This window comes from Phalacrocorax aristotelis, chromosome 1, assembly GCF_949628215.1.
Source record: "Phalacrocorax aristotelis chromosome 1, bGulAri2.1, whole genome shotgun sequence".
Classification (NCBI taxonomy): domain Eukaryota; kingdom Metazoa; phylum Chordata; class Aves; order Suliformes; family Phalacrocoracidae; genus Phalacrocorax; species Phalacrocorax aristotelis.
This window is the reverse complement of record NC_134276.1, coordinates 185,179,589-185,204,355: the sequence shown is the minus strand read 5'-3', so window position 1 is coordinate 185,204,355 and position 24,767 is coordinate 185,179,589. Positions and strand designations below refer to the sequence as shown.

The 24,767-nt window shown below is 40.2% G+C and overlaps 1 protein-coding gene across 4 annotated transcripts in view; it reads left to right on the top strand.

Moving 5' to 3' along the window:
• Window positions 1-24,767, top strand: part of TMEM117 (transmembrane protein 117) — a 237,064-nt gene that overhangs the window by 194,002 nt on the left and 18,295 nt on the right. For all 4 annotated transcript variants that reach the window (XM_075080966.1, XM_075080963.1, XM_075080965.1 and 1 more), the window contains one exon: window positions 1,419-1,578. In XM_075080966.1, the coding sequence (XP_074937067.1) occupies window positions 1,419-1,578 (160 nt within the window). The remainder of the gene's footprint in view (window positions 1-1,418; window positions 1,579-24,767) is intronic.

Here is a 24,767-nt window from a genome sequence, read left to right as displayed (position 1 = left end):
TTCTTTCTGGCCCAGATGCTGGTAATACACTCAAGGGATACTGTTACGGTGCCAACCACAGTGTTGAATATAACTGAATTTATTTATTAAGAATAGAAATAAATGCTCAGAGGTAAAGGTGGTAGCAATCAAGTCATTTTGCGTCTCATTATATTGTGAAGAAACGCAGCCCATCGTGCCACAGAAGAATGATGTTCAGAAGTCCAAATGCGTACACTACTGTTTATGTGCGTATTTGTTTTCCCTCTCTACACAGACACAGCCAAGGCTGATTTATAAAAAGAAATGCCTACAGACTGGTAGCCTGTGACTACTGGTGTACAGATTTTTCTTTTATTCTTCTGAGCATTTGTCGCATGTGGAAGTGTCACGGGAAATATTCTTCACATTGTTTTACAGCCCTCGGTAGCTGAAGAAAATGATGCTTTATTGCTGTAGAAAAAAAACTCCACCCTGCCGCAATTATTTAGCCATGTCTGTGCATTCAGATGCTGATATGCCCCTATTATAGCACAGATTTACTGACAGCCATGGCTACTGGGAGAAGCCTTGCTCCCCCTCAAATTATCAGCTAGATTTGCCTTCTTCCATGGAACCAGGAATACAATCAGTCATCGCTGCCACCTCTGAAGGATATCACCAAAGTGCTGCTGGAAATGATGCAGAGCTATTTTGAGGGGATAGCTTAGGAAGATATTTTCTTAAATACCATATTGCAAAATTGTATGAATTAGCCAAATCTGTCTTCTGGAGTTCTCATATGGAGGCTTTATTACTTTTGTAATTTACTCTTCACTGACTTCTCAGATATGCCATAAGATGTGTGGAAAACTTGTACAGAGGACATCTTAGGAGACACGAAGCTAAATCTTTGTGCAACCACCAGAATTTACTAAAGATTAATTTAATGCAATGAAAATTTCTTTCATACAGACGTGTTTCTGTATAAAAATTAAACTTCACAGTTGGTGTCTTATAGCTCCTACAGCTGAGAAGAGTATTTTCGAAGGTTCTAATGTCTTTGGTGCCTTAGAAAATGTTCTCTCAAATTGTTCATTTGAATTTGGCCTAGATCATACCATAATTGGTACATTATTGTAGTTTACTTCTTTCTTATTTCACTTAATTGGTTTGTATCTTCAGTGAAAAATATGGGTTGAAGAACAAGAGTGATACACTGCAGCCTAATTTTGCACCATGTTTAGTACTAGCTACTAAATTTCTTTTTACTGAGGATACAACTGACTGCTTTCCTATTCTGAATTAAACTATTTGTTTGTACACTTAATTTTCTTCAGTCTCTTCATCAGTGGAAAAGTACTGATAAAGCATTAGCTGACCATTAGAAGACACATAAAATAGAATGATGCATCTTCATTACTATCATATTGTCTCTGAGCTATTTTTTTCCCTTGCAGGACGGTTCTGTTTACTCTGACCTCTGTAGTTGTGCTTGTCATCACTACTGACTGGATCAGCTGGGACAAGCTGAATCGTGGATTTCTGCCAAGTGACGAGGTCTCAAGAGCCTTCTTGGCGTCTTTCATCTTGGTGTTTGACCTTCTTATTGTCATGCAGGTACACTCTTCTAATGTTTCATTCAAGCTGCTGAGTCTGCCTAGTCACACTATTTCCTCTAGAGCAAATGGTGTTAAGATTGCGTAAAGGTAAATAAATGTTTAGTTTGCAATTCCTATTAGTAGAGGCATTTTGTAACACCATTCTCAGTGACTTAGCAAAAAGCCTGCTGACCTTTTATTGTGAGAACATTGCTGATTTCTCTTCTTAGACTACCAGGTAAGAACTGCATGACTTTCCAGATTAGAAGGTGTTTTCTGCAAAAACGACATGAGAAAAAGAAACAGAAGCTAGCTGTTTTGTAAATTCAAAGCTTCTATTAGAAAGATGAGAGAAGTTCAGCCAAACAAGAAAGAAATAATTCTGTATTTCAGGCATTTACAATATTAGGTACACACACACATTAGAGCATTTTAATAGATGAAATTTAGTATTTGCTATTAAGATTCCACTTTCAGATGAAAGTTTCTTTACTTTGATGACAGGTCCTTGTACTGTAATGTCTTCTGCCAGCAAGGTTAACTGGGGAGATGATTCCCTGTAGTCTGCCTGATGCCTGCTTCTTTGAATCTAGCTGTTAAGAAAGGAATCTGGGTCACAAGTATATGGCCAAAAACCTCCTTCATGTGATGCTATGCTCTACCTTTTGCATTTGTCTGGAGTGAGCCTGTGTGAGTAACTCACCCAATGCTCTGTGAAGAATTAGGTCATTTGGGCTGGGGCAAGGAAAAGGAGCATCAAAGGCCTGAGTGACTTTTGCTTTTAGTCCTAGTCATGTTAGGCTGTTGAACTGAAGTTTAGCAAAGAATTTGAGAACTGATGGGTCCTTTCTCTCCAGTTCATTACCAACTAACTCTGCTAGCAAAGACTGTTTCTGTGACACTTACTTCTCTTTAATGAGATATCTATTGCTTTAGTAATTATCATAGTGGTGACACTGTGGTGGCTCTCAGAATTTATCACTGCTGTACTAGGACATTAAAGCTGCATAAAGTCCTACAGCTGAGTTTTATTTTCCAATGTCCACCACTGTTCAGTGCCGTTCATGGCTAGAACAAAGATGGTAAGAAAGGGAATATTGCTTTTCTAGTGAGATTTCTGGTGCTTTCCTTTCTCTCCCTTCGCATTTTACGTTTTGTTTGCTGTTTCAAAAGATTCAAGAGAATGTATAATAAATTATTGTACTTCACAGGGCTGTAATGAAAGAGTGAATAAAAAAACAGGATGTATCAAGCTATGTTGAATTTGATATTGTATGCAGGGTAGAGAAACAGAGTTGTCTTCATACCAAATAATTATTAAATCATCCTTTCGACTTTGAAAAATGAAGTTCCAGTACTTTGACTTTGGAGTTACTGAATGTAGGGAAGAATTTTATTTGAAACAACCTGTCCTGAGTACTATTCCGTATTTTTACGACACAAAGCAAGAGGCTGTTTTTAATTGTATTTTTGACTGATGTTGTGGGGTGGAGTTATTTATCTATTTAAAGTTATTTGGACTATGCAACTAAGTTGGCATGTTTTATTTACAGTGTAGCTCTGGCATCATTGCATTGCTACTGCAATAAAGTCGAGACAGCAAAGTATTAAATCACAAGTGAAGATCATGATCCTTTGACTGAAGTATGCTTTAGAATTACGTTTCTAGAAATTCTTTTTAATAGTGTTGTCTGTTTCACAGATTTTTTTTCTAACTTAACAAGCTTTAGCAACAAACTGGTAAATTAGGAAAAAAGAAAAAAAACACTTAGTATTATGCAATTTCTGTTTAAGACTGATACTAACTAAGAGCACAGAGTAAGTCTCATCTAATTTTTGAGTACAGGCTTTTTCTGTCCCTCCAAATGGTAGTGTTAATACTGCGTTTAGCAACAAGAGAAAACCAATTGAGTTTGGAAACCTGTTCTCAATGCTGTGAAAAATAATCAAGTAATTGTAAAGGATGGCTTTGTCTTCTTAGTATTATTATAATTTAATATTTATCTAAGCCCTATGTAGAGCATAAGAAAGAAATAAAGGACTGAGCAGTGCCTGCCCTGAAGAATTACCTTTTTTCAATTAGCCATAACCCAGGGAGACGTGTGAAGAGAACACAGACAGCTGAACCTTATATAGACAGCTATACATGAGCGATGCTAAAGGGCACATGCACTTTTTAGCTTTGTTTTCCATTCTGTAACAAACCCTGGCTGCCTCCCAGCCCCACTCTCCTAGTGTGCAAAGGCTCCTCCAGTCCAAGCAATTCACCAAATAATCAGGGGACGGGTCAGGGAGAAAAGCACAGGTGAGAGTCAGAGTAGAAGACTTGTCTCTGAAATGTAAATGTGAAAGTTATGACTGCAGAAATATTAAGGCAATCTGAGAAAACAGATCGCAGAGAGGGTTGCAGGACTACAACAGGACCTCATGGATAGTGTGGCTAGCTTCTGGCTCAGGCTGTGTTCCTACCTCTTCTGCCAACCTTGCTGTGACACATCACCGCATCCACCCTCTTTGGAGTGAAGGAAGGGACCCTGAGTGCCTGTTATAGATGACTGCTGTGGATACATATCTACCCGATTTTAATCACTGTGTCTGTATAGTCAATGGAGGGATGAAGGTACAGTTGGGGTGCTTTCAAACATCTACAGTAGGATAGGAAGAATCAGGTCCTAGAGGTGCATGTTTCTCTCCACGGAGAGTAAACAGACCCAACATGACGAGCTGAGAGGAACCATCGCTTAAGCCAAATTCAAAAGAAATGTTATGAGGGTGGCACAACTTGAGGCCAGAGCTGCAGCTCTGCAAGGATTCCGCTCAGCTGTTTCCATAGCTGGTCAAAGGGCAAAAGTAGCATTTCCCTGCCAGTGTTTCATCAGTGAGACTCCTTTAGAACATGTCTAACTCTTGCAGGCAGGGTGATCTCCACTTCTCCTAGTTCTGCCTGGCCACGGTTTGAAAGGAATTTAAGTTTCAGTGGGTCTAGGACAGCGTATCAGAGACAATACCCATTCTAGGCTGTTCAAGAGGTGGCACAGAGGTCTTTATTCCAGTCCTGTTTGTCAGAATGTTTTATCCAATGTAAATATAAACACTGTTTTTTTAAATGCAGAGCTTGCATATTTTCTAATTGAAAAACAACAGATCAAATTCAGTGTAATGCAGGTGAGCATTAGTTCATTTTAAAGGACATGTGCTGGTTTATAGTAAGGAAATAAATACAAGTTTATTATTTTTTCCACAGTACAGAATTGAAGAAATTAGTCATTTTCACAATGTGTTTAATTATGTCTGCCCTGATAATTGAGATGGCAAGATACCAACATATGTATATTTCTGGCACCTACTGCATTCACTGCTGTACGGGGGCATCATTTTATTTTTAGCCTTAGTTTCAGACTGAGTGCAAGACCACACACATTAAAGCTGGATATGCAGTAATGCTGTTATCATATAATAGAACTTTTTACTATTTTAATGAAAAATTCACATATTTAGTTAGCTTTCTGAGAGACGTAATGGAAAAGCTGTTAATTAAATGAGTAAATATGAAAATATAAACTATAAACCCACGTTCTGAATACCTCTATTTGAGCAAGCAGACAGTAACTCATGCGTCAGCCAATATACTGCTTTTTCTGGTTTTTTTTTCTTTTTGGTGTTATGTTCTTAGTGACTTTGCTAATGGGCAAGAGCCTGTGGTGACTGGATTATTAAACCTTGTGTGTCCAGGGGAGATGAACTGTTTCATCTCTGTAGTGTCTTTTGTGAGCATTTACAGGTTTCTCCAGACTTCTGAAAGACCATGGAGTATTTCAGCATCACTGTGGAGTTGCACGCCGTAGCTACCTTGCTGAGTGCTTTGCAAGTCCCATCGTGCAAATTCTTGCAACCCTTATGACTTACAGCAACTTTTTATCTGACAGTACAATCAGATACGTCTGAGTGATTTAAAAGCTACCTGAAAATAGTATTTGATTCCAAAAGGAGAATTTATTCTTCAATAAACTGGAGAAATTCTGTAGTGGCTGAGTGGAATAGACAGAAGCCAGGAAGTGCTTATGTGTAAGATTCTTTGAGAAAGCTCTTGTATGTGAATCTTTAACCAAACTAGCAAAATAATCCCATTAATACCAAAATGGGAATATTCTTATAAATAAAGAGAATAGAATTTTTTCCTTCTGGGTAACTTGAAAGAAATGAAGGTCAAAGAGAGTTAGATAATTAACAACATTCTGTATGACTAGTGCTGGATCTCTGCGTATGTAGGTATTAGGGTACGAGCAGACAGATTTTTTTTTTAAATAATAACCATTTTTCAAATGTCTTTTTCATAATATATTTATATGTAAATTTCTTAAATGTATAACTGTAGATCACTCCTTGCTACTCCACTTGAACATCAACATGTTTAATGAGTAGCCTGCTACTTTTTTTTCTCTGCAGAAAGTCTGGTCTTCTGTCTTTGGTAGAGTTTTAATAAGAGAATTAGAAGGTTAACAGATTGAAGAAAATCTTTATTTAGGCTCTCCTGTGCTTTTTTCTTCTAGTTCCTTGTAATACCCTGAAAAAAAGTAGTGAATTTAGCTACGTTGTAAAGTTATTTTTGCTTTGTATATGTCATTGTTAAAAAATAACAGAGGAATGTTATCAGCAAAATGGAACAGAGTCTGGTCTTGTTAACAAATACATAAAGTGGGGACAGTTCCATTTATTTTCAGTTTTACACTGATGAAGAGGCTGTTCTGATGAAAATCTGGTACAATGTGCGAGCACATTAAGAAACACCACACACAACATCAAGTGCATAGAAGAAGATATCATTTGCTTGAATAGTTAAGGTAAAACACAGAGTGGAAATATGGTCTTGTCCACACAAAGTGGGTAAAGACTTGATTTTTAGAGGTTTGGGGTTTTTTTTAGAAAATCTATTTACCTTTGCAAACATAATTTGATTGTGACTTTTGACTGGATTTACACTCAGTAATGTGATAGGATTAATTTGCACGTATACAAATGAGAGGAGAATCCTGATTTGCACTTAAGCAGAATACACAAGTATAGTAGTTTTTCTTTGAAATTATAAGCAAGAAATGATTTTGTGTTCATAGACAAAGCAGGATATACAAAATAATTTGTCATTCCTGTCAGAGTAGATCCTCTCAGCTGTACATTTGATTCAAGAGTGATGTATAAAATTTTTTGTTTCCTAAGAAGCAACAGCAAAAAGCACCAATGTATAGTTTGTTCCCAAGGAAGTTACCAAACTTTGAATGAGTGTCCTTCTAAAAGCCTCCCATTCAGCACAACAGCTCCTGAAGAAGTGAGCGCTTCAATGTCTTGAGGACTTTCCATCATACCTTTGGTGGGTTTTGTAACATTTAAAGACACAATAATAAAATACAAGTCAAAACCCACGAGAAACATCTGTGTTAGTGAAGTTAGCAAAGAGCTTTTGCATCTCTGACATTCAGGATTTCTGTATGTGAGGGGTTACTGTGGTTTTTTATTCATGTACTACTTGCCCTTTCAAGATGGGAGCCTTGCCATAAGGGCAGGTGACCAGTGACAGGTTTTTCAGAGGAGTCAGGATAGATGGGAATTCACCTTTAATAAAACTGATGGCAGATCTGTCTCTGTTACTGGTGTCCGCAGCCATTACACGTGGCAAGGTTTTACAGAGCCGTATGGCCTGGGCTACTTTTTTCAGATATTATGTGGAGTGTTTCATTCCGCTCTGAGCACGTTGCCCTTCACTAGCAGATTTTAGGCATGCCTGTCAAACAGCATTTCAAAAATGGGCAAGCATTTTGAACACGCGCTTGTACTCGGCTCATTGTGCAATGTTTGCCAAAGAAGCCTACTGTGAGGGTTGGCTCTGCAGTACTACGCCTCCCATGGACTGCAGATCTCTGAAGGAGAAGGGGACAAGTTCAAGTGAGGTAACCTTGGGAGAAACCTTTCTGTAGCAAGTAATAGATTTTCCTTCCTGCAAAGTCTCTCACATAGAGACTTTTATCCTTTCTACATCCTCATCCTTCTATGGATCATGGAAATGTTCCGTATTAGCACTGATGTAAAACGTTCAAAAATAACCCTGACAAATAAAAGTGAATTAGAAGGACTAGAAGGGAACAACTCTTGATCTACAGCTTCACTTTATTTGTGCTTACCACAAATTTGAGTGACAGACCTGGGTACATTCCTAAACACCATTTAAACAACAAAATTATAACGTTTCTCATGCCATTATTGGCACCGTAGCATTTGTTTCTAGTGGGTCAGACTCGGGTCTTTCTTGCCTATCCTAGAATTGTTCATTTTCTTGATTCTGCCTCCACAGCTGTTACTCATGGATTTATATCTGCATTGAATTTCTCAGTCCCAAAATGCTTTTTTTCTCTGGGAGTCACTGGTTTGAGGGGTATCAAGTCTTTTTCCTTTCTATTTTGAATACAGAACAGTAGCTCTCCTGAGCTCTGCTTTTGTCCATCCTCTCAGACACCTGTTTTCTATTAGCTTTCCTGTATCTTCTATCAAGGGAGTGGGTTATTTCCTAGCTATCATGTACAGAGAGGGACAAGTTAGTGTGGTCCCAGAAATGGCCTGTTTGACAGCTCAGGAACAAGCAGCTAGAAAGGGAGTCAGTGTCCCACAGTGTAAAATATCCCTGTCCCTTTCCTGGCAGGGAAGTGAGGCTCTGAGGAACCGGTGCATGGACCCTCCACCCCTCCTTCACATTGTTGCTTTCTGTGGACCAGGCAAAGAGACTGGAAATGTACTATAGTTATAGATCAGAGAATAAAACAATGCATTTGAAATCCACTGCTTTTATTTTGAAGGGAAACATATTTTGAGTTTGGTGGAAGTGTAGGTAGTGTTTATGTAAAAGGATGATGGGGGGGAAGGACAGCATTGTTATGGGTAATTAAAACCCAGAATATTCTGTTGGAATATTTTCAAGATCTAGATGTATAAATTCCTTTTGAAAATCCCTGAAACAGTCTTTCGCCCCCTTGCCAGAACCCACTATAAAGTAGTTTATTTCTTCAACTCTTTCAGTTACTTTGGGAGTAAGAAAATGATAAGCAAAATCATTTTCCCCTAAGAAAAGGTGGGTGTATCTTGTCCCTTATTGCACATTATATACCCTACCTTTTTAATGAGCTGTCTGTTTATATTGCAGTGTTTTCATTGTGTGCTTGTCCAGTTTGATAACTGACACCATCATTTTATGCTGTGGATTTTGTCAAATAAGACATGTGAAGTACAGTATCTTAAGTACTTTTCATCCTTTACACTGGTTGCAGATAGTTAAATCTTACTTGGATGCATTGTATTTGCTTCAGGCATTATAGATTCAACTCCAGGGTTTGTTTCAGCTGCTGCAACTTGGTGTACTTCTGCTGACCTGAATCGCATTGTGCCAATTTATACTGGGTGAGGGCTGGGCCCTTTTTTTAGCTCTGTGGCTCAGTTCCTCATCTGCTGAAAAGGAACAACTGTAGTTCTTTTCTTTCACTAGTTGTCTGATTGTCTGCTTAGCCCCTAAGGTGCTCAGAGAAGGATGCTGTCTGACTTGGTACAGCTTCTAGCATAATCAGGCACCAGTCCCAGCTGGAGCCTCTTGGCTCTGAGATGACTACACACAAATGAATTAGCTGAAAAACCTTCTCATTTGTCACAGTCGTTCTCTTTTACCCTGACAACGGGTACGTGCCATACATGTGACACTGAGGCCCTTCTTTTGCAGTGCAGGCATTTGCCTGACATAATGAAGCAGTACTCCAAAAGCAGGCCTAGCATTTTCACACACTGCCCTCTGAAACCACCATATCCAGCCCAAATGCACAAAACCTGTGGAATTCTAGGAACAAGAAAAGCTGGAAATTGTTTGCAAATCTTTCACAGGACTATTTTCATTTTCAGCTGCAAGGAGAGTCTTTTCACAAATTCTGCTATAATCAGTGTGTGATAGGCTTTGTTGTTGTGAGATGTATGTCTGATGAGTTGCATTGCTTTAAGATTATATTGCTGTGATCTATATTGATAAAACAGTAATGGTGACATTCAGATAATTTCAACTCCACAGCAGTGCTCTGGAATGTATTATTTGATTGTAGAAATTTGATTTGTAATGAGTGTTGTTACACAGGATTTTATCCAAAAATGAAAAATCTGAGATGAGATTGAACTGGTTCAGCTGTTTCCTAAGCAATAGAATTGCATGCAATTTGTAAATGCAGCCATGTGAATTAAAAAAAGATAAACCTCAGTTTGCCATCACTAGATGGAGTGTTGCCTTAGAACAAGTTTTGTGCCTATCTGTGTCTTACATTTAGCTACATGGCATACTGAATTTACAGGACTTAGTGACAGGTCGTACCTGGGCATACAGATCCACCTAGCAGCAGTACTGAGTTCAAGTAAGGAGAAGGAGCAAAACCAGCTTTGTTGCTCTTAATCAAACCTTAGAGGGGAAGAAAAACTAGAACATGCCTGACATTGTTGGTCTAACTGCATTATTTCTGCAAAGCTGATTGAATGGCAGTTGTTTATACTTACTTGGAAAGTTTGAAGCCTGTTATATGAAACATTAACAAAAAGATACACTTTTATTGCCTTTGAGTTCTTCTGACGTGCTATAAAGTTGCTGCTTTTCTTTGTGTAACAAAAGGGACGTATGTAGTTAATCACTGAGTGTCTTGAGATACTGAGCACAATAGATATTTTTGCATCTGTTAGAATCAGGCTTTATTGAACCCATCAATAAGTAATTCATTCTCATATGTGTAGAGGAGGGGAAGTATTCCCTGATGCTTTTAGTGATTTGAAATTAGAGTTGCAATGGTCTCTGATTTTGAACTAACATTTAATTACTCAGCTGTATTGTGTTTGGCATCATGTCCCTGTGGGTCAGAGGTGTTGTGTAAGTGTGGCCTTAAGTCAGCCAGGTTTCTAGTTTCCTACAGGTCAGAAGCTAAAACATTTCTCTTTTCTGGAATCTGACCATGTTTGCCTGCCCGTCCTGTAATGTTCATCAGGGAGGGGAGATTCCCAGCACAACACTTACCAGATCTGACAGATAGGCTGGGGACCAGCATTGCATGACACAGTGTGAATCTGCCTTTCCCACTGGAGCAGCAAAGCAACTAAATCAACCTGCCTATAGAGTCTCCCAAATAGTCTCAGTAGTGCGCTGCAGCTGACTTTGGACTGTACTATGTTTTTAGCTGGTCCCCAAATAATTAACCTCTCCTCTGTCTCTTCCTAGTACCTAGACAGTATTTGCAATATAATTTTTCATTAACATTCCTTTGAGCCCTGCATGAGCCAACAGGTGCTGTAGGTGCATTAACACATTGTTACTACTGTTGAAATGGTAGGAACTGAGACCAGAAGTGATGTTAATCAAACTGGGAAAGAGCTAGATGTTTCTCCTCCCTCCCGTAACACTTGTTTGATTGCTGCAGTAGCCAGTAATGCTGAACTTGTTTTGATGCTTCTGATACCAGAACGGCACAGCCTCAGGTAGTATGTGATGAGTACAGCTGGCTCCCTATGCCTTCATCTCACAGGGAGGGCAGCCACAGGTGTGGAAGGGACCATCATCAACAAATGCAAGGTGGACCTTTCGGGGCCTTTGAATTTGGTTACACCAGGCACTGAATCCATTTCTTCCTGGGTGAAGATAGGTGAATTAAAGAGCCGCTTTCAGGACTGGCTCTGAACAAGGCAGCCCGTGTTCCTAAGGCAGCAGGTTGCTGGGAGTGGTCTGAAGCACTCGGGAGGGCCGTAAGGGAGGGAGCAGCTCAGGTCCCACAGCCACAGCTGCAGCTCCATGCCTGGCCACCTCCAGCTTGAAGCAGCCATTTGCAAGCAGTTCCCTGTCTCTGAAGAAAGACCATGGTGGTAGCCAGCTGGTCCTGCTGTGCTGGGTAGCATGGCAGCAGGGAGAAGGACTTGAAACTCTTGATCCCCTGAAATCCTCTCCCTCCAGCCAGCAGCGCTGTATGGCACACCAGTGGCACAGAGGTGGGCACAGAGCAAAGGCAGATGCTGGTGGTGGAGCCCCACTCCCAGGATGAAGTACTCACATGGTTTCAGTGACCCAAACCTGACAGGGCTGCTTTTCTGCTGCAGCCAGCCAAATTTGGCTTGCACCTTCAAGAAGCTTTTATTCTGTCCTGGCTGACTCTGTTTCCATCTCTTCTTCAGCAGCTGTAGAAGCCTACGGAGCACTGCGTTTCTCAGTGCATTTGCAGCTTGCATCCCCACCAGCATTACTTACGTGATACGGTAATCTAGAAGACTGCACTGTAGCTGTTCTGGCTGGTACTGGTTATTCTGGGCTGTGATTTTATTTCACCTTTCACCTGTCATATAAAACCAGCTTCGATTTCACTTTCCGTCCGTTCTCAGTGAGCTCTGCTATGATGTTGTTTCTCACATCAGGTACCACATGAGGAATTAAATGCTGGAAATTTGTGGCTAGGTAATCCATTTTATCACCTGTAGATGAAAATGAGAAAACAGTGTACATCTCTTTCTAATGTATCTTGCTATGGATTTAAGGATCTAATCCTATAATCCTTCTTGGATAGCTCTTTGCTTTTGGTTTCTCTCAGGTGGTCTCTTTGGGTTTGACTATATACAATGTGCAGCATGTATTAGGTTTATAATGAAATTTCATTCCACTTCAGAATTGTGTGCCCAAAGTGGAGAAACAAGCAATCTCCAACAGCAGCAGCAGCAATCCCATGTACAGCACACAATCTGTTTAGGAATAGGTGGCAGAAAAGAAGTGATTAATTGATCTGCTTTATCAGGCAGGCAGAGTTAGAGGAAGCCAAAGGGACCGCTTTCCCAGCTTGAGTCCACAAGCATACTTTTTGATGGCCCTGATTCGGCCTGGTTTCTGCAGACTGTGTGTTGGAGAAGGCTGCTCAGACTGTCCAGACTGTGCCCCGTAGCATTTCTGAAGGCAGCCTGCTTGGTGCCACACCAGCCACCTGCGGCTGCCGCCTCCCAGGCGAGAGCTGCAGCGTGTTTTCTTGGCTGCAAGTTGGTACTTTTGTCCTGACCTTAAGTTGCGAAGCAACAGCTACGTCTTCTGAATGAATGTTAAATACCCTTGGGGATGTTTCTGGCATCTGGGCCAAACAATTACTGCACTAATCTAAATAATACAAACTCCTACTATTCCTCAAGGTCAGGCTGCAAAGATTTGCATATCTGGACAAAGTGTTCCAAATACAGGGGATGAGAGGAAGAAAAGCATCACACAAACAAGCCTAATATCAGAAATGAGCAGATGATTAAGAAACACAAATATAGTTACACATTAAAAAATGGTGTTAAGAATGAGACAGCACTACTGAGGCTGCAGAGTCATGCATTCAGAAGTTAGGAGATGCCAGAATTAAGGTCACCAGTATAAACTTTTCACCCCTATTGTGAGTATGCATTATGATACAATCTTTAATTATCTATTCACATCCCATTTTCCACAGGACCTCTGTCTCACTTGCTGGCCTGGATGAATGGTGTGCACTTAATGAGAAGCTAGTCAATATTTTGGTTTACCTTTCTGTGCAGCGTGTGGCCCCAGGCCTTACTTACTGCACACAGTTGAAACTTTGATAGGAAGATGAAATAATTCATTTCCTCATGGGCTTTTTTGTGACACTCATCGCTGTACTTCCTAAGGGCTTTTTAAGAATTAATGTATTTATCTTCACAATAGCCTTCACAATAGGAGTATTATTGTCCATTATTGTCCACATTTTATACTGAGGCACAAAGAAATTAAAGTCAAAGGGTCTCTAATTTTAGATGTCTGAGGACATTATTATGAAAATGTATATTATTACCCATCTTTTAGATGAGCAGTTGCCTAACTGGGGGAGGAGGGTCTAGCATATTATTTCATTAGGAGCAGACACAGGCACATATTTACTTGATGTAATTTTATATATTATTATACCAACAGCCCTATTTCCCTTGTAGAATTCAAACAGTTGTAAAAGCAGTTTCTTTGCTTGTTTTGAGTGATGGCTATAACTGTGTCATACATTTAGCTCCATAAAAAAGACTGGTTACTTCTTATGCTGATCTTAAAGGAGTACAAGGCAGTCCTATCTAGGTAGTGCTGTACACTATAGGACTCTTGCTATCCCTATGGATATTTTGTCAACCCTTTCTTTTCTCACCAGTGGCGATATATTCAGGTCCAGCTCTCGTTGATTTCAATACTAGCCATGAGCACTTGACACTTGAACAAATCTAAGCTTAGGTGGGATGTGGAGGCAATCACAGAGAAGAAAAAATAGCAAACAATTTATAACTGTTTGGGAATAATTTGGTTTTAGAATGATTCACTTAGGATCTCCCAGACATGTCATGGTAGAGTTGGCCTAATTCACTTCCTTCTGGCAGCAGTGACCCCCGCAACAAGAGGTAAATGTTTTCACATCTCCTGCTGTCTCTTGAATTTGCACCCTTCTTCCCACACACCTTCCAGCTTGTGCAGCAGGTGCAGAGCACAGGAGAACTACAGGGCTCTCTGTCACTATATGTTCCCACCTCACAATCTCAAGTTAAATCCTCTTTAATGAAAAAGGGTCATGTCCTCTGGAACAGTGTGTGGTCATGTAACTAAGCATTGTACCATGCATACACACACGGTACAGACAACCTTGGCTTGACATCTCCTAGTTCATGAATCTTCACCATTGAAACCTCCAGTCAGTTCCCTTAATGCAGGGCTCTATGTGCATGTATCCTTTAGTCTTCACAAAAAGATAGCAACCTCAAAATCCAAAGTCTGCCATATGACTCTGATGTGTCTTATCAGGGTACTGGAACTGTTAGCTCCCCTGCATAGATATTTGCCATGTGAACTACCTGCTAATTGCAGTGTGTGTTTTTTCTTCCCATGAGCCACTTCAAAAGGAAGAGAAGGCACGTACGTTGTTAACAGCATTGGGTGGTAACTGGAGTCATGGTGACCAGTCCAAACCCCAGGGCCAAAGAGGCACTGACACTTTCTGACCATTTCCCCAAACTTGGCTTCTTCCTTCCTGTCACTTCCAAACCCTCTCTCCCTCTCTGCCCCCATCCTGGGTGTTCCTCATCCCTGGTTCTGTGACATATCCTATTACTCTTATCCAATTCCAGTTTTCAGTCTTTAAGTCTCTGATTTCTAGCTTCCACATCCAGTGAATCCTAATCATTCACCCTGAGCCTGCTGTCCAAATAAAAATCTCTCCTTTCCTCCCTTCCCTCTCTTCCCAGGTCACTCCCTTTTCCTTAGCCAGCCAGTCCCAACCTCCTGCTGCCATCCCCACCATCCTTTCTAACACCCCACCTTCTTGCCCAAGTATTCCCACTCCTTTTCTGTAGCCTACTCTGATTTTCCTGTCCAACCTTTCTCTCTCTGCTCTTGTTCCCCTTCACAGCATGGCCCAGGTGGACACAGCCTTCATTTAACTGTGTGGCTGCACACGGATATGCCAGTCCTTCTGCTCAGCCTCTTAGAGAGGGCTGGTGGGGAGGAGGAGGACAGGGCTTGGGCCACTGCATCCCTGCCAGAATTAGACCCAGAGCCAGGAGCACTCCTGCCCCCATCTTCCCTCAGCTCCAGGTGCCTGGCTCCATCTGCATGCAGAGTACTTGGGATCAGTAATTACAGGAAAGATGGCTCTCAGTTCCTCAGCTGCTGTGCTGAGCCAGCTCAGTCCCTGTTTGAGAGCAGCTCAGAGTCCTGCCAGCAACAGCAATGGGAGTGGGAGGCAGAGGGGGAATGGAGGATGCTCTGTCCCTCTTCTGAGAGTGGCAGGTTCTGATGAGCTATAGGAGCTGAGAGACACTTTGGCATGCTGAGTGATGCACAGTTTGTGAAGATACTTGTTTCTGAACTTTTAGCTAAATTCTTGCAAGTATGAAAATTATTGGCTTTTCAAAGGTACCTTAAACTCTTCCAGTTTGGGACAGATATTCACAGGGAAGCAAAAGGCACATCTCTGACACAAAGATACTCCCTTGCTAAACTGTACGTCTGTACTTCAAAGCATGAGGCATTTCTACAAAGCAAAGCAGCTTATTTTCTCTTTGGTCTCACTCTCAGAAGTGTTTGAATGGTGCTGGCTGAAAATGTCAAAACCCTAAAACAGAAACATAGAACCAAACAGAAAAAAAAAAACAGCCTGAGGCAGACACCTGGCATGGGCTGTGTTCAACCCAAGCAGATAAATTTGGAAAAGTTATAAGCAAATTAAATCAGTACATTGTACACAGGCAGGCACATTTGAACGGTAAGCAGCAGTGCTGTGATTTCTATCTGTTCTTTATGGTACCTGCTGCAGTAGTAACTGGGTGCCCTTGTGGTAAAGCTTGTAGGAAATCCTCTAGTGCCATTTCAATAGCAAAATAAACCCAAAAAGGCTCTCTTCTCGTAGTGCAAACAGGTTGTTGCCTTTCTTTCTTTTGCACTTACGAAACTACACCGAAGAACTGAGAAGGGTGAAAATCACCAGGGTTTCCCATACAGAGTTTTCTCGCTCTGTCACTCTGTGGTTGGGAGGGGTCCAGAAGGAAGAACAACCTCTGTCCCCTTCGCCTGCTGAATTTTACATCATCAGAGGTGAGGCTTTTCCCAGCTCTACAGGACTGTGCTCCAGCATCCTGGCTCCATTTTCAGCCTTCACTTAGATGGTGGCCCCAATTTGACACAACTGTATTAATTTGCAGGCAAAATGCCTTGTTCATGCTGGTGATGCTCAGAGTCTCAGCAGAGTTGTTAGGTAGCCACTTCCACGTAATCGTTTCTCAACCTCATCTACATATTCTTTTTTATAGCAATAATACTCTTGCTTTTCCTTTATATGGCACTTGTAAGTATAAGCAGCTTTGAACACTGAAATGATCTGAAAAATAGAGTTTAATTCCCTGTACAGAGCTGGTCCATAAATTTCCACAGTGTGTCCCATACACAGTTATGTTTCTTCTATAAAGAACGCTTCAGTGAGTATTGCTGAAGGGACTACCTGTCAGAACAATATTATCCATCAAATGCCATTATTTACTCTGTCAATTATCAGTATTCTTAGTTTCTAAGACACAGATTGCTGTTGGAAATGCAGAAAAGTAGTGAGAGTCTTAAAAGATAATAAACTACAGATTCCCTTGGGGACAGGATAACCATGTCTGTATAGTCACATGGAACCATACTGGCATATAGGTTAGATGGGCCTCCAGGTTGTATAAGAAAATTAAATAAAATTACTGATATATTTTATGGGGAAGTTATAGATTTGTATAACATTAAAGTCAGAATGAGAACATGAACTCAGTTTTGCTTAGATCTAGTTCTAAAAGGGAGCACATTCTGGTAGAAATCCTTGTGCAGTATTGTACTCAGAAAAAGAGAAATCCAGAGATCAGATATGTGATTGGTAATTGATTTTATGTCACGGAAATCAGTGAAAGTTTTTGTTATTGTTTTCAGGGAAGTAGAATGTTGTCATTAGTGCCAATTAAGTAGTGAGCCTTGAATTACTGTTTTCTGTCAAAGTAACTGTTTCATGGGGCTTTGCTTTTTTTTATTAACATAAGGATTTTCATGTATCTGTTAAGGATTCATAGAAAACAATTAAGTCTGTAGAATTAGGTGTGAGACAGTATATGCTGGAACTGTGTATGTTTATCAAGAAGAAAATAGTACTGCTTGCTTCTTAAATGGTTGCTCCAAAACATACAAGAGTTTCGTGAGTTATATTATCCTTGTATTTTGACTCAGCATTTAAAGCAAGAAGTTTGGCAGCTGACTGCAGGAAAACTCGGGAGAAGTTGGGAAATGTAGATAAGATGAGAAGGGGAAAGTCACGAACATTTTAGGAGGGAGCAGTTAATTCCAGCCTATTTCATGAACTTGTTATTTTGAGTTTCTTATGACAGGTTTGGTCATTCTAAGTAATTGCTAAGGAACAGTTGATACTTTGATCAATCTTTATATTGATCAAGATTACAAGAAGATAGGGAAATGTTATGATGAGCTTTTTGTCCTCAAGCCTCGTGGATTCCCTGTGCTGTGTTACTATAGGAGCTTCTAATCTTCCACCACGCTTGCCTGAGACATGATTAAAAAAATTTCTGTTCTGGTCAGTGTTTTTTGTAGCCCAGATCAGGAGCATCTGTCTTTTATGGATATCTGTGATTTGCGGTGGAAAGACTATGAGATGGAGCTCTCAGATCCTTTCAGCATCTGCGAGGTCTAGCAGGGTCTTTGCCAAAGTACATTAGAAGATGTCTGAGGAGACATGAAAGCAATAGTCTCTGTTTTCTTTTATAAACATGGCAGGACGCATGTCGCTTTCTGGGCTCTAAGCGGATTTACATATTTAACAGCCAATAGTCATCACGTGGTAGGTAGCACTGCTACAGGCCAGCACGCCCCTAAATACATTTTGTAGTGCTATTCTTATACACCTAAACTGCTACATTTAAGTGTGCAGTTTTTATCAATTTGTTATTTTGGTAAATGTAGATTGCCCGGGACCCTCCAATGTATAATTATATGTTTGAATGAGCACACCAACTTTACTAGCAGACATTTGTTCTGTAGACATGCTAGGAGAATTATAATTGATGCCTTTTTTATCACTGAATGAAAAAAGATAAAAGTGGTGCTATAAACTGGAAGTTGAAATAAATTATGTAAAATACATAATTCGCATAATGACTGTCCCTTTATAAATGTTCATATTAAGTAACCATATCATTTGGGATAATTCCTCCTTGAGGAATGCTTAGAAAGAACAGCTCATTCATTATCCTGACGTGGTGAACTGCTCTAAAACAGCTCCTCTGATGAGAAAATTGATTTAGCATTTCTTTAAACAATTGAAAATAATGCCTGAATTCTATATTTTCCTGTCCAGAAAGTTTTGGTAACTGTCTGCATTATATGGCTTTGACTAGTTAAACTGGAACTCCTGCCAAAACACACATCTACTTCTCTACATCCATGTACGTATGCAGAACCTTGGTTTAAAACCCCACTTGGTCTATTAATCACACTGAAAGAGTAATCACTCAGCTGCTGTAATGTGGCTCCCTTGATTCATTGATGCCAGTAATTAAAAGTTTTGGAGTCATACTTGGAAGTTTGAAAGCCACGCATTTATCTACAGGCAGCATGCTGCATCTGCTTACTGCCCTTGTAACGGCATCTCTGAGAGCAGACAACATGTCATTCCCAAAATTTTTGTCAGGAAAGTTCTTGAAATTAAAAATATGAAGTACTGAATTAAGTCTATGACTTGTAGATGTTAAGGAGAAAGTTAAGGAAGAAAATACAGTAAGGGGAAAAACGCCTAAGTACTATTGTTAGTGGCAAAGATGACAGAGATGTGAGATTACGTGGGTAGGTGAAAGAGAGCCAAATTTCTGAAACAACAGATGGTGGAAGAGACCACCTTCACCTCCAAAACAAGGGGCTCGTGGGGCACTTGCAGTTGACCCCAAAGAAAATCCTCTGTGGAAGGGAATTAGCAAGTTGTCTTCCAAAAGTAGCATTGGCAGTGAGGAAGAAAAGGGATTTTTTGCTGATCAAAAGTAAAGAGTGAATAGAAGGGTTGCAGGAGGGCATCCTTCAGAAGGGTCTGTTAGTTTGGATAAGCTTCTGCCAAGTTCTCTGTGTGTGGTTTCTTATCTACACTGAATTTCCAAACCTTTTGAGGTTGTCCACCCTGTCTCATCTGTCATTTTTTTAAATTATAATTCAGCCTTTCCTTGTGATCAGCGTAGTTGCTATATTTAGATTCAAATCTCACTAGGAGCACACTTTCATTCATTCAAGGCACAGCACCTGCCTCTGATTTCTGAGATTCAAAAAGACACCTTAACAACATTCTCTCTGCTCCCAAGGATTTTGACGGGAACAGTTTTGAAATTCAAACCAAACTTGTGTTTGTCAAGACCAGGGTGAGTTTGTGCAATTAGAACTTGGTTCACTGTGTTTTTGACAAGTTCTCCCAGGAGGTTTCTAAACATTGAAAACCTTTTAGGATGAAGTTCATGTTTTCTGCTTGTGCTTGGCAAAGGCAGATGTGTTGCTCTGGTATAAAAAGCTGAAATTGCAGTTTTCCCCTCTCACGCTCAGGAAGTGAGCTTTTGCATTGGGGTCAGAGAGGAGGCTGTAGAGTTATCTTACCTAATTTTTATTCACATCGGAAGCTATATTTTGGGGTTTATGATTTTGTTCATTCTTTAAGGCATGTAATTTATGTATGCATAACATACAGAGAGTCCTGGCAGCATTTCCCCAAGGGATAAGAAAATGAATGGACTTTTGGAGAGGGGAGGGCAGATGGGAAGGGGAGAGCTTAAATAAATAATTTCTGCAACTATTAAGTGACACTGTCTGTAATAAAAGGATATTTCATGTCACTGAACTGCAGCGAATGACTAATGCAACGCTATTCTCTATATGGAAGATACTGTATAATAATCCAAGCAGCACACTAGTTTTATGTAGTCTCTTATTATTACTGAAAATAATAAAACTAGTAGACCTGTACTTATGTAGGGAGACTCTTGTTTTCGTATTTTTCTCAAAGTCCCTTTAGTCAAATGATATACAAAACAATGAAAAAAGGGTATCTTATGATAAAGATCTTATAGTGGTTCTTGGCAACTGGATTTTCCTATAATTTTGCTTCTGCATGTGGATGAAGATGAGTATATTTGATGTCTGGTACAGTACATTTCTTTGTGATTAAAGAATGTCTTCTTTTAGAAATTGGGAAACTATTTAATATAGTAGAATGTAATACACTTATAAAAACACACTGCATATCACTTGGAGGCCTTGATCCAGTGCCAAACTCTGCACTCACCAGAAATCGTCTGAGATGGGCTTGCTACCATTGTGACAACTTCTCATTTTACCTTTCACCATGCCTTCTGTTAAACTGGGGCGGGGGGTGGGACGGGCACACACACACGCACCTTTGTGTTCATATCCCTTTTTCCGTATCTAGATGGTTGGAAGACCCAGTTGCTGTTCAGCATCCTAGTCTCTGAGGGGACTCTGTAAGGCAGAAAACCCTCTGGACGCCACAAGCTTCTGAGGACTCTGAGCTGGCAGTTTTAGTTCTCTGGTCGAACATAGTTTCCTGAGTCTGTTGTTACTGGATTTGGCAGTCTGTACCTCATGCACCAGACTGAGTCTGCACCAGCACGGTTAAGAAGGCTCTTTCCTTTTGTTTTCATGGATTTGTACTTCCCAGGAACTTTTGCAGTCCGTTTCTATCAGAAGAATGGGCCATTCCATTCAATTTCTGTTGAAATAGGCAATGGTTTGTACTGAATTCTAATTTCAGGGGGCAAAGGGAGATGCTCCCGTTTGATGAGGATGCATCTCACCAGAGCACCTTGGTGAGTGTTTACCTTCCTGACCTGATGAGGGAGTGAAGAGAGAGTGTCTCAAATAATTATTTAAATTATTATGAATCACAGAAAAAAGTAGGTAGGTATGACAAACACAGAAAAGGTAATCAGAGTTTCATTAGACCAGCCAGTTAGGGCATACGTACCCTGAAGAACTTCAGTGTGAGAAAGGACATCTAGTTTGTAGCATGTACTGACAAGCTGTGAGTGGCTCATCAGGCTTCTGAAGTGGGATTCAGCTGAAACACCCCGAGTGTGATTCATCTTGAAGCTCAGGACCCCTAAATGTAGGTGGCTGGAAGGGAACTAGTTGTATGCTAGTCTCCATCCTGGTGAATGGCAAACTAATCCACACAATAAATGTTAGAGGCTGATTTGGCAGCATGTATAATGCAAATAAGAACGGACCATATAACATATATCCATTTTCACTTGTACTCTAGACTGCTGATGACAGTTTGGAAACACGTTCCAGAGATACTGATATGCAAGCAAAGCTGATTTTATTTTTACATGCACGCCTCCTAAGCTTTATGCGTTTCCTTATATCCTCTTTTGCTACCCAGATGTGTTTACATAATGCCTATGCAAACATAATGTATACATTTCCTACTGTCCCCTCAACTGATACCAAACAAGCCCCTGTTACATCTGGGAAAAACATGTGCCTAATGGCCACACCTCAGCTTTTGAAGATAAAACTGGCGGTAGAGGGGGAGCATGGAGAAGGAGTTCAGAAAAGGGATATGTTGCCTTCAGGACTTGAAGGCAACTCATTCCCAAGTACAGTATGCTGCTGCTGCTAATCTTATTAGCAGGCTAAAACTCTGGACACAGAAAATTATATATAACTTCAACTAAAAAACAAGAGAGGGAGCTGAGAACACCAAATATATTCCATATTGCTGTTGTCCCTGAAACAAAAACTTAAGTGCAGATAGCCATGTTTTGTGAAGTCAGCCTTTCTTCTTGCAACATCTGCACACAGTTCCCTTTTTCTTTTCTTATATATTCAACTGGTATATTAATTAGCACAAGTTATGAGGAGGAAAATAGTTTTGGAAAAAGGTTATTACTGATTTTTTTAAAGGAAAGGGAATTTGCACTGACTTGTTTGCAAACCCCGCATTTAAATTTGAGACGCATTTCTCCCCGCATTCCATATGCATCCAGTGATTTTGCTTTCTGCCATCTTCTAAAGCACTATTAATTTTCTCAGTACCAGTCAAATGCAGCATGTAATCCTGTTGTTTTCTTCAATAGAAAAATAATATTGCTGTTTCACTACCTTAACCAGAGCAAGCTGAACCCTGCCCAAGCACATGTGTAATTTACAGCTACAGGTAAATGAAAACGAGTTAGATTAAAGTTTCAAACTGAGACCATTGGCCCAAACCACTGGCATGATCTGCCACTTCAGATCATGCTTAATACCAAAGACAAGATTATAGTTTTGTGTGTAACTGGCCCCAAATTTTTTCAGAACAGGTGATGGCAAAACTCTTCAGAGCATGTATGATCTGAAGGAATTTTGTCCAGAGCAGAACGGCTCCTCAGTCGCCCATTTCTAACATTGAGGCAGCTGATTTACTTTCCATCTACAGTGAGCAACACATAGTAATGCCCTTGCTCCAGATAGTCTTCATTTCTATAACACCATTTTTATTATGTTGCAAAGCTCACAGTGAGGAAAACATCTGCTCAGGTATTATGCTGCAAATCTATCTTCCTGGGTTTAGGCAACACTAAAAAACACCACTAAGATACGAATATCAAGCAACAAGGAAATTCATGGATGTGGGTATTTGGAAAGAGAAAAGGAAAATAGACTTTTTAATGCAGCTGAAATTAGCTGGAGACAGTTGCCTTAATGCAAAATGACTTCAGAACTCTAAGTAGAGCTTACTGTTCTGAAATAGGTACAAATGGCATTAGCAGTCTTTACAAATCCTGAAATGCTCCAGATTTCATATTACTGTTGAGCTGCGATGTGGGTATATTTTCCACAATGCCATGGTATGTGTATTAGTGCATATGTACTCAGATTGTTGAAGAGGATTACATAGCAATGTATTTAAAATTTATTTTTATTCTCCACATCATAGATATTTGGTCTTTTAGTGTACCAGAAAGATTGACTGCTCTGTCGTAAGTGATTTCCCTTGACAGCAAGCTGTAGAGTCAGTAAATCTGTAAATATAAATATTGCAAATTATTAGTGAATGTTCATTTCTCCTATTCACCACAGAAATAGCTTTCATAAAGTGTGTCACTGAGGCAGTTAGAAAAAACATTAAGAGTGACTTGCTGGTGATTTAGGGAAGTTTCATGTAGGGAACAAGGCACAGTTGCTTTGCAGGAGCTGATGTCTTTGTCTCTTACAGGTACACAATATTGTAAAATTACCACTTTATTTAGCAGCTTATCACGCTCAAGGATTAACTGGAAAAGCTCACACTGGTGTTTCTCATCCAGATGAATTACCTGACAGCTATTTCGCTCAACCAAAGTCAGACATGAGTGAGACAGTAAAGCAAGAATAAAAGCTTGCAAAAATTGGAGAAACTCAGAGACAAAATAGAAGAACATTCAGTTTTGAGCAGCTTTTTTCTAATCAGCACTTTCGGCAGTTGTGAATAGCTAATCAACGGGCAAGAGTGAGTTACAAAGAAGAGGAACCTCAGTGTCACTAGGATGCGTGAGACCTCACATTTGCCTGATGGAAAAAATGGGGGACTTGCTCCTAGTGTAAGAGAACAATGAAGAATAGACATTCAGTATCCTTGAAGAAGGGCTGAGAAACTGATAAAAGGGAAAACTCTCGCCTCAGCTGGGTGAGAAACTATGAAGTCAGTATCTTTTAACCAAGGACATTCCAGGGCAATTAGAACTTAGCACAACTAATCGGATGTTTTATGTATGTTGCCAACTTGGTAAGGACTAAGTGTCCTTTGGGTGAACTATTCTCATTATAATATTAAAAATCATGCCCATGGGTCAGAAAGCCCAGTACTCAAATAAGCCCCTTACTCTCTGAGCATGCGTAGTGAATTTAAAAGGACCTGTACCTTTAAGATGAAGTAAGAAAGAGACTAACCAAAGATTAGTTGGGGGTGTGAATATTAGCTGATTACTAATGCATTTAACTTTATAAATATTCTATAGTTTCTTGGTTTGGTGTGCTTGATTCGTGGAAAACCACGGGGCACCCAGGCTTGTGCAACCCTGAAATAAATTAGCCATGTCTCTCCGGAGTGTGTGATTATTGACTCGTTGCACACTGGGAGACGAATCAACTGTTTGGACGACGCTAGGAACTCCTGGGTGTGCGTACACAGAGGCTGCGCTTAGTGATGTCTGCTGTACCTCTGGCATGGATAAAGTTGTTTCACCTTGCTCCTCTTTGACTCTCTTAAGTAGGATATTCCTAAAGGGTGGCTGTAAGAAATAACAGTCCTTGCCCTCGGAAATGGTGTTTACTGTTGCTCCTGGACACTACACATCTCAAGACGTGAGACCTTCTAGTGCCCTTCCTTCCTTGTGCACTGGCTTGTTTTCAAACAGTTTGTTCCTAATGTAACAGAAAGAATGGATAGCCATTAATTCTTCACAGTACTAGCAATATTTGTCCTATCAAGGAACTAGCAATGGTCACTAAGGCCTGGGGCAGCATTGTGCTAGACGACGCTCAAAGACAACCAAAATACAACTTGAGTCTTAGAGCATTCCATTGCTAAAGAAAACCCAAGAGTTATG